At 34.7% G+C, this 12,508-nt stretch overlaps 1 protein-coding gene across 6 annotated transcripts in view; it reads left to right on the plus strand.

The window, feature by feature from the left end:
- Positions 1-12,076, plus strand: part of Rif1 (replication timing regulatory factor 1) — a 55,156-nt gene extending 43,080 nt beyond the window's left edge. For 4 of the 6 annotated variants that reach the window (XM_004870030.4, XM_021248404.2, XM_087209991.1 and 1 more), the window contains 8 exons: positions 102-3,287; positions 5,317-5,463; positions 5,731-5,808; positions 5,899-6,014; positions 8,389-8,542; positions 10,189-10,291; positions 10,815-11,024; positions 11,453-12,076. In XM_004870030.4, coding sequence (XP_004870087.2) covers positions 102-3,287; positions 5,317-5,463; positions 5,731-5,808; positions 5,899-6,014; positions 8,389-8,542; positions 10,189-10,291; positions 10,815-11,024; positions 11,453-11,490 — 4,032 coding nt within the window. In that variant the 3' untranslated portion in view covers positions 11,491-12,076. Of the gene's footprint in view, positions 1-101; positions 3,288-5,316; positions 5,464-5,730; positions 5,809-5,898; positions 6,015-8,388; positions 8,543-10,188; positions 10,292-10,814; positions 11,110-11,452 lie in introns of those variants that run through there. The other 2 variants (XM_021248406.2, XM_087209989.1) reach the window with 2 other exon arrangements.
- The last annotated feature ends 432 nt before the right edge of the window (positions 12,077-12,508 follow it).

Here is a 12,508-nt window from a genome sequence, read left to right on the forward strand (position 1 = left end):
CACATTTGTTTGCTGGTTAATCTATGTGTGTATATATACATATACACATACATATATATATATATGTGTGTGTGTGTGTGTGTTGTGTGTATTCTGTGCAGGAGGAACAAATGAAGAGTGATACTGTTATTCAAGATGCCTTGGAAAACTGTGGTATGGATGAACATATCGAAAAGCCTTCTTTTTCAAATAATGAGTGTGGTTTTGTTCCCAAAACCAATCCAGAAATACTGAGCAGTAATAACAAAGCCAGAAAAAACACTTTAATTTCATCAAAGAAAACTTCAACTGAATGTACATCTAGTGCAGAAAATTCATTACCCAGCAGTCGATCAGTTTCTGATGCCAGTATTTCTGGAACTCACCCACAGCCTACAAGTCGGAGGCAAAGCTTTATTACCTTGGAGAAGTTTGATGGTTCAGATAATAGACCTTTCAGCCCATCCTCCTTGGGTAATATGTCTTCAGATATTTCAGTGCAAAATAACTGTGAAAATGTGACTACAACAGATAGTACACCAAAAACAAAGAAGAGAGAAGTGATGCATTCAAAATCTGATTCTGAAAAAATACTGAATGGAGTTAAGCGATCAAGCAGAAGATTGAGTAAAGCTGAGAGGGCAGCAAATAAAAGATCAAAACCCTTGATAAAATCTGAACAGGAGGAAAATAATCAAGAACCTGTTGAAGGGACAATAGCTTTAGAAAATATTAACTCACCTGATTTGCATAATCAAACAGAATGTTTGTCAGATGGTCAGGTTCATTTTTCTGAATCTGTTGGGGAGCATGAAGATAAGCCTAAACCAACAGTAGAAAATGCTGTGTTATTGGAAACCAGTACTGTCCAAGAGAAAAACATGGGGGTTAATTTAGAATCCAAAGAAAATACACCTCCAGCAGTGACTCCAGCAGATGAAGTGGTTAATGAAGAAAGTCAAGTTCAGGTAACTCCAAATCAAAAAACCCTGAGACGGTCTTCAAGGCGACGTTCAGAAATAACAGACTGTATTGGTGATAACCAAGATAAAGAAAATAGTCATCAAAAAAGGGAAAGACGTAAGGAAGAGGAAAAACCTCAGAGTTTATTGCATGTGTCACCTAAGCAGAAACTGACTTCTGAACAAACAGAACAGGACAAATTACTTGAGAAAGAAAATAATTTACATGAGAAGGCTTCTGGTGAAACCAGTGCTAATGCTGACATTGACCAAAATAAAAGAAAACCAGACCTTGAAAATGTTAATTCTGAGGGTGATAGTGCCCTGGACATTGTAGATAAGTCCTCTGAGAAACCTTTAAGAGGCCGAACACGTTATCAAACAAGAAGAGCATCTCAGGGTTTACTTTCCAGCATTGAAAATTCAGAATCTGATAGTTCTGAGGCAAAAGAAGAAGGTTCTAGGAAGAAGAGATCTGGAAAATTGAAAAACAAAAACAATGACAGTGTTAATATTGAAGAACAAGAAAAAATGGTAGAAAAGGAATCTCTAAATGTAGAGAATCACACACAGGATCATAAAGCAACTTCTGAAGTAGATGTAGACAAAAAGCCTCCGGTTTGTGAAAAAGATGCAAGTAGTCCTGAAATACTTCAGGATTCTACAGCAGCTACAGATACTTTACAAGTTTCTGATGTTGTGCCAAATACATATGAGGGAAACGCTAAGACTAGCAAATGTGCAGAGTATACCTTTGCAAGTTCACCTATGCCAGAATCAAATTTAAGGACTAGAAATGCAAGTAAGAGATTGCTTAAGCGAGATTCTGGTAACAGTGTGGGAGAATGTTCCAAAACTAGGACATCAGAAATTTCTGTGCTTTCTGAAAAAAATGTGCAGACATTTGAATGCCAGCATAAGAGAAGTCGGAGGGTGAGGCGATCTAAAGGTTGTGACTGCTGTGGGGAAAAATCTCAACTTCAGGAAAAGTCATCCATTGGGTTAAAGAACACAGAAAATTTTGACATAAAGAGTAACGAAACAAAAAAGACAGATGTGCAAACACCTGACACAGTATTAGAAACAGATTCTAAAGCTAATTTGTGTTCTGAAGCAAAATTTTTAGATGAATGTGGAAGTGTGAATTTTAATTTGGTTCTTAAGGGGAATGATACTATTAATGACTTTGTACCTGAAATAGAGTCAAAAGAAAATACTATTCAAAAATCTTCTGAAATAGTAAATTTGAAAGAAAAAGCTTGTGATGTGGATTCTGGTGAAGTGTCTCTTGAAAGTGAAGAGCCAACAAATAAGAAATTTAAAGCAGTGGGCCCATGTTTAGGTGATTGTAAGGACATTTCAGAAGAATATCATTTGGACACCAAGGAAGAAAAGCCAGAAACAACCCTCAAAAAAGAACTTACTGTTGTTAATATTGAAGGAAATGCATGTCAAGTGATAGGAGAATCCAATCTAGAGGGAGTAAAAGCTATGGAATTAGATGTAGAAAACAATAAATCTGAAGCTAGTGTTTCTGAAAAAGAGTATGTCGAAACTGATACTTCTAAAGTGGCAACAGAGGAATGTAAGAGTAGTGATGACCCTAACACAGAAACAGCTGACAAAGTAGATGTTGAAGCAGCAGCTGAGGAATTTTATTCAGGTGTTAGTCTTTGTGATAACACCACACTTATAAATGTGAATACTCAGACTCAGATTTCTGAACAAATAGGCAGGGAGGCAGGTGACAGAAGTAATGAGTCAGATTTAGGCACATCTGAAGAAATGAATGCTAAAATGGAAAACTATGAAGAAACGCTGATTGGTCACATGAATAATGAAATTGCCAGTGTCAAAGAATCAGAGGATGAGGACATGACTCCTAAAACTAAGTCAGAAGAAACCAAAACAGAACAGTTGAGTGCAGAACTTGACAGTTTTGTTCTTGACAAACTTGAAATGACTAACAAGGAAGAAAAGGTTGACTCTAATAAAACTGAAACAAATACTGAATTTAGTAAGTCTGAAGAAGCAAATTTAGATGACAATCAAATGGTAGTGGGAAATGACATTTTACTGGAAGTTAATCATACTCCACATAAAGTGGAGGAACCATCACAGTCTTTGACATCTGAAACAACTATCTCTGAGCTAGTAACAGAGGACAATAATTCATCTCCTGAAAAATTACGAGAACTTGATTCTTTATTCATGTCAGCAAGTGATAGTCCTAGTGGCATACAGACACGCTGTGTCTGGTCTCCTTTGGCTTCTCCATCTACCAGCATTTTAAAGAGAGGACTAAAACGACTCCAAGAAGATGAGATCTCATCACCTGTTAACAAGGTAGGAGGAATGTGGCTAAATACTAATTAGTCTAATATTTGCTGAGAATACTGTGTTTGGCATTCCAGTGACACTGGGTAAATGACAAGAGTATTACATGGCCATTTATTTTGTATTTTGTGGTTACTTAGGAAAGGGGACTAAAATCCTTTTGATATTATGTCATTTCACAACACCAAAGATCTTACACAGCTGTGCACATTGTTCTGACAAAATTGTTAAAGATTTCCTCTTAGTATCTTTTGTGCCTTTCATATATAATATGATTAGGAAGTCACATGACACTGATTGCCATTGATAAAACAGGTTTAGCACTTAATGTGTTCTGGGACATAATGCTATCTCACTTAAGGGTTGATGTAAACTTACCTACTTATTTTTTTTTTTTTAAACTTACCTACTTAAAGTTCTTAAGATGTACCTTCATCTATTTTTTTCCTTTTCTCCAGTGCTGGCGATTGAAAACATGTCATAGCACTTACTAGTAAGGAAAACATTGTATTATGGAGCTGTGCTCTTTGTTTAGAATGTTTTTATTTATATTCCCATCTCCTATGCTGAGCTGTACACCTCCATTAGGAAAAAATAGATTCAGTGGGTGTCTGCTGTAGTTTCTGGGCCTGTGCATTCCACATTCTTTGTTGTATGTATATATAAGTACATTACCTTGATATTTCCTTCTTGTGGTCTTGAGGTCCACACAGTTGCGCAGGCAGTACTCAAATTGACAGTAGTCCTGCCTCAGACTTCAAAGTGCTGAGACTATAGGCACAAACCATGCCCCCCACACCCAGCTGTACTTAAATCTCTACTACTATCAAGAATTTTCAGCTTTTCACAACCTCGGATGGTGGTGCATGCCTGTAATTCCAGCACTCCAGAGGCTAAGGCAGTTGGATGGATCATCATGAATTAGAGGCCAACCTGAATTACATTGGGAGACCATGTCTTAAAAAAAAAATTCAACTTTTCAAGATACACTAAGAATTCTTCTGAGAAATCAGGTTTGAGCCATGTAGAAAGGCTTAATTAAAAGTTTGTTTTTTGTTATTTGGGGCTTTTTGTTTGGTGGCCCAAGGGGTTCCAGTGATAATAGTCCATTGAGGCAATGTGTGCCATAGGTTTGCCACCACTGTCCTAGGGTTTGAAAGGCCTGTGCATATTAGGCAAGTGTTTGGCCACTTAGTAACATCTGTAGTTCCTGTTTTTAGGTTGGTTTTCTCTTTAGAGGTTATCACTTTGTTTTTTCTTTAATATCTTACATATAATAGGCCATAGTAGTTTTTGAGTACTTCTATAATAAGATGGATGCATTAGATTTGCTATGTTCAAAATTCTTCAAATTGTTTATAAGTTAATTAGTTACTTTTGTTGGATAGTAACTCGTACTTAATATCTAGGAAATAGGATCACATACTGTATTTTCTGTGGCATTTACGTGTAGAATCTGCCCACTCTTGATGATCAAGACTAGAAGACATAACAGTATAGTAATGGTTTTAAGAGGCCTCCATTCTGTATTTATATCAAATAGCTGAATATGTGAACATACTGTTGGTCATTACTAGGGGCCAAATTAACCACAGGTGGGTCTAAGGTGAAAAATTGCTGCCTAATGATTGTGACACTGAGGTACTCTTAGAGAGTTTAGAACAGAGATGAATAAGATACTCAAGAAGCCAGTTATTTGTTTTTTACCTCTATTTTCTTTATTTACTAAGTCCAGAAGGTTGTTACAGATTGTACAGTTTTAATTGAAATGTGGCAGTTACTTCCATTAAATGTCTGCAGTGGTTCCCATTTCAAAATCTAAATTATACAGAAATAGTTTAGAACATAGATAATTAGAATGCGCCGTTGAAGAATAATATGAAAGCAGTTACTAGATGAGCAGGTATGTACAATGGGCTTTTTAGTGAAAGAAATTCAGCTTCTAACCCTACATTGTACTTTTGGATAACCTCATAATGAAAATATGTGGTGTCATCTTTAAAATTTTATTAAATAAAAACCTGATCTATGTTTTTAGGTTCGTCGTGTCTCATTTGCAGATCCAATATACCAAGCAGGATTGGCAGATGACATTGATAGGCGATGTTCTCTTGTGAGGTCTCATTCTTCAAATAGTTCTCCTGTAATTAAAAGTGTTAAAACTTCACCTACTACACAAACTAAGGTAAGCTCTAGGCTCTAAAATATACACACATAGAATTGTGTGTGCATAAGGTTAGCTATTGAAGAAATAAACCTTCTTTGGTTTAGCCATATTTTTGTGCCTTATGGTATACATGAAGGAGATGGTAAGAAGAAGTGATGATCTAGCAATCAGGCAGTTCATTGTTTTTGTTTTTATAAGTTAAATAATTGCAGTGTAAGTTGTGAAAATCAAATTGTAAAATTAGTTGTCTAGGGTTCTGAGTTTTTTTTTTCTCTTTCTGTCTAGCATAATACCACTTCAGCCAAAGGATTTCTGTCCCCAGGATCACGTAACTGTAAATTTAAGAGCTCAAAGAAGTGTTTAGTAAGAAGTGCTTTAGTTTTCGTGCATCTTTATATTTTTATGTTTAGTCAGGTGACCTCTTATTTAACAGCTTTTGAAATTTATTCTAAGATTACAGAAATGACCAAAGAATCCATGCCATGCCCCACAGAAAGTGTTTACCCAGCTTTGATGAATTGTGCAGCGCCAGTCGACATCATTTTACCTCAGATTACATCCAACATGTGGTAAGTGGTTATTTAGGCTTCTGGGTTCTATTTCAAGATGTTATTTAAAAGAATATTTGAATGATCAAAGTCACGTTTTGAATTGTCATGTACTTTTCCTGCACATATTTTACTTCAGAAATAAAAATGCAGATTGAAAAGTAGGCCGTAAGGGGCAACATTAGAAGCATTTGTCCTAATACAGTAAAAGTTTGCTTAATATTTGCCAGGTGTACTATATTGAAACATCTCATTTAATCCTACTCGACACCCTTTGAGGAATATGAATATCATTTTTCCTTTCTCAAATGAAACTTAATTCACCAAAATCTCACAGCTAATTTAGCTAATCTCATAACTAAATGATCAAACAGTATAGTTACAGTTGTCAGTAAGTTGTCATGTATGTTGAGCATGAAGTTCACTTAGATAAACTTGAGGTTTTTAAATTTTCTGTTTTTTAACTAAAAGTTTGTTTCCATGATGTTTTGCTTGGGGGGGTTTAAGCAATTCTGGATTGCCATATCTTGATTAAAAGAACTGTTTTAGGTATTTTCAGAGATTGTAAGATAATTTCTCTCTTAATTATTAGCCTACCCTATCATGATGTGAACTGTTCAACTTCTCCAGTAAATTATATGTGTCAGACATATATTGTGTCCATTTCTGATGCATAGAAATGGAAGGCATGGTACATTAAAGGATCTAGATTAGGAGACTTAGTAAAACAGTGACAGGCCCCATTCACAGATAAACCTGAACATTGTAACAACCCATTTGTATATAATACCATATTTGTTTTTTTTTTTTTTTGGTACCGGAGATCGAACTCGGGACCTTACGCTTGCGCAGCAGGCAGCAAAACCACTGAGCTAAATCCCTGGGCCAAAGAGAAGCTTTTTTTTTGTTTTTTTTTTTTTTTTTTTGGTACTACGGATTGAACTCAGGACCTTGAGCTTGCGAGGCAAGAGGCAGAAGCACTGAGCTAAATCCCCGGCCCCTATATAATGTAACATTTGAGTTGTATTTATATATATTAAAATCTTAAAGTTCATCTTTATTAGAAACTAGTGGTTGTTAGGCATGGTGGTGTATACCTGTAATCTAGCACTTGAGACGTTTGAGGCCAGCCTGGGCTACGTAGTTGTTTAAGACCAACCTAAACTACATAGTGAGGCTCTGTCTCCAAAACAAAAAGACTAAAGTATGTAAAGCATGAATGAGGCATGCAGTGGGATTGTTTCTAGTACAATTGCTTAAGCCAGATGTTAAATATCATTCAAATTTTATTTTAAATTAATATACCTCACTCTAATGCACAGACTGAGGTATTAATCTCTTGTAATTCTCATCTCTGCCACAGACAGGGAGATTTGCTTTACCAGGTCCTTTCACTTCCGCCTCAATTCTGACCTTATTTAAGTAAATAAAGTCAACAATCCAAGGGGTTTGGATTATGTATAAATATTAACAATGTTTTAAATGGTGTCAGTTCCCTAGCTTTTGAGTTTATTTTTTACTTAATTGTGAGTAATAAGGATGTAGTAATATTTATTTTAACATTTTAAAATGAATTTTATTTGCATCATGGTGGATGGAAGCTTATGGTGATAGTATGAAACATTACTCATTGTCATTGCTGCTGATTCTATGAGGAAATGAATTTCAATTTCCAAATAAATTGACTTGCTCATTAGAAGCGTGGGAATGTATTGATGAAAAGAGGGAAATATGGGAATGTTTTCTTAAATATAGATACATAGGGGCCAGGGATTTAGCTCAGTGGTTTCACCGCCTGCTGTGCAAGTGCAAGGACCCGAGTTCGATCCCCGGTACCGAAAAAAAAAATAGATACATAGTTTCAGTTTTGGAAAGTTACATACTCAGTACACAAGTAATAGCTCTGATAATACAAGGAAGAGTTGAAGGATTTATTGATAATAATGACGTGTTGAGAACTCTTTACAACTCAACATGTATTCTGGACAAATGATATTAGTAAATCCAAAAAGTACTTTGTGTATATTATAATCTGAAAGTTTTATTAACTGTAGTATTAATCTCAAATAAAATTTGTTTAATAATAAAAAATAAATATACCTGCCTCACTGTGAAGTATATAATAAATAAATGCAGTTATGAATAAGTATCGTTATTGTTGTTTTGTTCTAGGTCTTCCTCTGTAGTCCAGGCTGGCTTTGAATTCACTGTGTAGCCCAGGCTAGCTTGTGACCTACTGTCATCCTTCTGCCTTCACCGCCTGAGTGCCTGGATTACAGGCATGCACCACTACCTTTAATTGTGTTTAAATAGAGAAATTCATCTGGATAAGCCATCAAGAATAGCATGTACAAAAATCTAGTTACATTTTTACTTTTTCTTTATTACTTTTCAGGGCAAGAGGTCTAGGACAACTTATCAGAGCCAAGAATATAAAAACTATTGGGGATTTGAGTACTCTTACAGCATCAGAAATAAAAACTCTTCCTATTCGTTCTCCAAAAGTGTCTAATGTAAAAAAGGCTCTCAGAATATATCATGAACAGCAGGTAAAGATTTAGATGGTCCTTACACATTATCTGTTAATTGATCTAACAATATAGCTACAAATGTCTGTATAAAGTCACATTTTTTTGGTCCTTCTATCGCCATCAAGAGCACTTTTTATTCCCACAGTAGAGTTTACTCCTTTGTTTTGTACTGTTTCTATGTAACATCCCTTGGGTTTATTTTTAAATTTTCTTTCATTCTTTGAATTCTTTTCTACCTCCTTTCCGTGTTCATTTCCATCATGAAATGGCTGCTATTCCTAAAACCTAAATGTTCAAATCCAAACATTTAAAAAATATTACAAATATTTAAGTCACATTATTTTGATGGAGGAGGGCTGCGGTACTGGTGATTGAACCTAGGGACTTTGCAGGCTTTTACATTACCAACCCCTTTTTTACTTTTACTTTTAGACAAGGTCTCATTAAGTTTGTCAGGCTAGGTCAAATTTTCTGTCCCCCTACCTCAGCCTTGCAAAGTACAGGCATGCACCACCACTTCCAGAGTTTCGATTTTGATGTCTCGCACATTTGAACTTAATGTTCTTTTTCTTTCTATCAACATTTTGCCCATAAACATTTGAATTGTGGGCAGTTTTCAAGGTTCTAATGAAAGCTAAGATTCTTACCCTCATGAAAATGTTTGCAGAAAATTTTATATATAAGTTTAGGATTTGCAGATTGCTAAAACCCATTCAGAGATCCATCCCTTGACATTATTAGACTTTGTGAATAAATGAAAAAAATAAGAGTATAAGAGTGAGAACTATTAGATTTTCTTAAAATAGGATTTGCTAGCTGCTGAACAATTTTGTATTCTTAGAAGTCATTGGTTTATATTGTCATCCTCAAAAACATTAGCTGACTTATTACTTTACAAAAAAAAAGTGAAAGCCTTGCCTGTAATTCCAGCATTCTAGGAGGCTGAGGCCAAAGGATCACAAGTTCAAGCCCAGCCTGAGCAAGTTAGCGAGACCCTATCTCAAAATAAGAGGGAGGAATGTAGCTCATTTCTGAGGCTCTGGATTCAATTCCCAGTACCACTGAGAAAATGTAGGAAATAAATGATGCCCAGAAACTGTACTATGCATAGATTGAGTTTCTGAAATATTTTCTCATGTAACACCCATGGGCCCTGGAAAATTGTGTGTGTGTGTGTGTGTGTATGTGTGTGTGTGTGTGTATGTAATTTATGAGCAGCTTTATAGTGTACTTACATAGATATCACTATCCACATGATCTAATTTAAGTCCATTATGAAATATAAATTCCAGACCCTCCTTTTGAAGAAATTCTTTGTAATGCTGGTTTTTTTTTTTGGTACTGGGGATTGAACTCAGGACCTTGCACTTGCGAGACAGGCACCGGAACCACTGAGCTAAATCCCCAGCCCTGTTTTTGTATTTCTTACACACTGTTCTTAGGAATATTAACTGAGTTAATTATTATGGGCTTTACAACATACACCCCATTTATTGTGTGCTTTCCCAATATTTGTACCATTATTAATGTTAAATTGAGGTGTATGCAGTGGCACGTGCCTATAATCTCAGTTACTCAGAAAGCTGAAGGGGATTACAAAAAAAATAATTTGACTTGTGGTTTTGTGTTTTTGCTTTTTTCACTGCTCTAAATGTGTTATCAAGATGAAGTCTCATGGACTTGAAGAAATTCCAGTTTTTGATATTTCTGAGAAAACACTAAATGGAATGGAAAATAAATCAGCTGATGAAGAAAGGCTTGTCTCAGGTATAGTTTATTAAAATGAGAATTTTATTTAGGAAATCAGCTAACTTTAAAAATAATGTTATACTTTTTAAGTAATTTGGCCTGCTGTATGAATTCAGTAAGTTTTTTGGTGCTTAATACAAAGTGCATGAAAAAATAACTTAGTTGGCTTTCTCTAATTGTCAACTTCTAGTTCTTCAAGGTCTCCAATACAGATTCTACGTTCTGTGTTCTGTTCCAGTTTTTTATATATATATATATATATATATATGTTTTTGGGGTTTTTTTCGTACCAGAGTGGGACCTTGCATGTGCCAGTTATATTAATAAAATAAAGTAGGCATTTCTTAACGAACAAGATCTAAATTTTTTTTTTTTTTTTTGCTTTTTGCTTTCATTTTGTTTCTTTGAAAAAAAATTGAGTCCCATCCTGTTTTATTAGTTTAAACCTAGGCACTTGAACTTTTTCTTAATTTGATAGGAGATACATGCATGTTAACCTTTACCCTGTATAGTTTAGTATCTTTTTTTTTCTCTCTTTTAGATTTGATTAATCCTGTTGCTTTAGAAACTCCATTATCTAAAAATCTTTTGGCACAAATTAGTGCTCTTGCTCTTCAGTTGGATTCAGAAGATCTTCATAATTATTCAGGAAGCCAGCTATTTGAAATGCATGAGAAACTTGGTACTATGGCAAACTCTATAATAAAAAATCTACAGTCACGTTGGAGATCACCAGCCCATGAAAATACTAGTTAGTATCTTAAGAGAAAATTGGAAGATTTTAAAACATCACCATATTTCTTGATTAATAAAACATACTCTGATATATTGCAGAATTTTAAAGCGAAAACTGTTTGCAAAGTTGGTCACGTTTCACACTGTGAAGGGTAATGATTTTATTACGTAGGTGCAGTTTTTAAATTTCATTAGGTAAAATTTTTTTCTCACCATATTTTCTCGGCTACCATGCATAGTTTTTCATGAAATTTAAATGTCTGACTGAAATTGAAAGCAAAAGTAGAAACAAGCATACATTTGATTTCATATTCTCTTATTTTGGTAAAGTGTGTAATACAAAATAACTTAAAGTGAAATTCAATTTTTTATTTGAATTTTGCTGAACTGATAAACATGTTCATATTTGGATTTTGCTCATTATTCATATTTGTTTTACTCGAGGTTTGGAAAATGTGTTCCTGGTAAAACACTTCAAGTGAGATGCAAAACATTTGGGATTTTACTCCTGTAGATTTTTGGACAGCTTGGAAGAAAAAAATACCAAATTTCAACTTCTTGGGTTAAAATATTAATGCAGAATGTACTAAAATCCTATTCCTTTGCATTAGCAAACATTTTTGCAGCAGCATTTGCCTGTGAAAATTTACTCGTGAGACATACAGTATTCATTTATAAATGCATGACTGTACATTATGTATAGATGGTATTTTTAATTTATAAATTTCAGCCTTCATTGCATGTTTCTCTGCAGCTTGTTGTGAATACCTTGGTTTTGTTTAATTGAAACATTTGTATATATTTAATACTGAAATATCAGTATGGACAATAGAAATAATTCATGGGCTTGCTGCAGATATTTGTAATATTCTACATCTACAAATAAAACAACACATAGTTTTTGTACTTAGTTAATAATCTCAGTTAAAACATGGGTTTGTTTTCTGAAGTATCCAAAAAGTAAAATTATTGGGCCGGGGATTTGGCTCAGTGGTTCCACCACCTGCCTCGCAAGCGCCAAGACCCGAGTTCGATCCCCGGAACCAAAAAAAAAAAAAAAAAAAAGAATGGAATGCAAAAAGTAAAATTACTGAAACAAGAAAATGTTACATGACAACTTTGCTATTCATGCCCTTGTCTTTTTTTTTTCTTTTGGTTTGGAAGATACCAGCCACTAGAAAGTGTGCCTCATTAACATTTCTTCTTAATGAAGAGTTAGTCTGAACATATATTCATTGCAAATTGGACTATAAGAAGTCTAGAGATAACCTGCTTTTTCCACCTATACCTAAAAATAAAGTTGGAAGAAGTGGTGAAATTGTTCTTTTTATATGTGCATGTATGTTTTGCCAAGTTTAAAAATAGAGTGTGTAATTAAAACATTGGTAAATTTCAGCAAGTAGTATTAGTGCCTGGCTTCCCATATATGTTATGTCTTTGTGTGCATGAGACAGAGACAAGGACTTGCTGTGTAGTCCAGGCTGGTCTTGAATTTGAAAT

The sequence above is a fragment of the Heterocephalus glaber genome, unplaced genomic scaffold (genome assembly GCF_053883595.1).
Source record: "Heterocephalus glaber isolate CG9 unplaced genomic scaffold, H.glaber_assembly_v1.0 deba00001097, whole genome shotgun sequence".
Lineage (NCBI taxonomy): Eukaryota > Metazoa > Chordata > Mammalia > Rodentia > Bathyergidae > Heterocephalus > Heterocephalus glaber.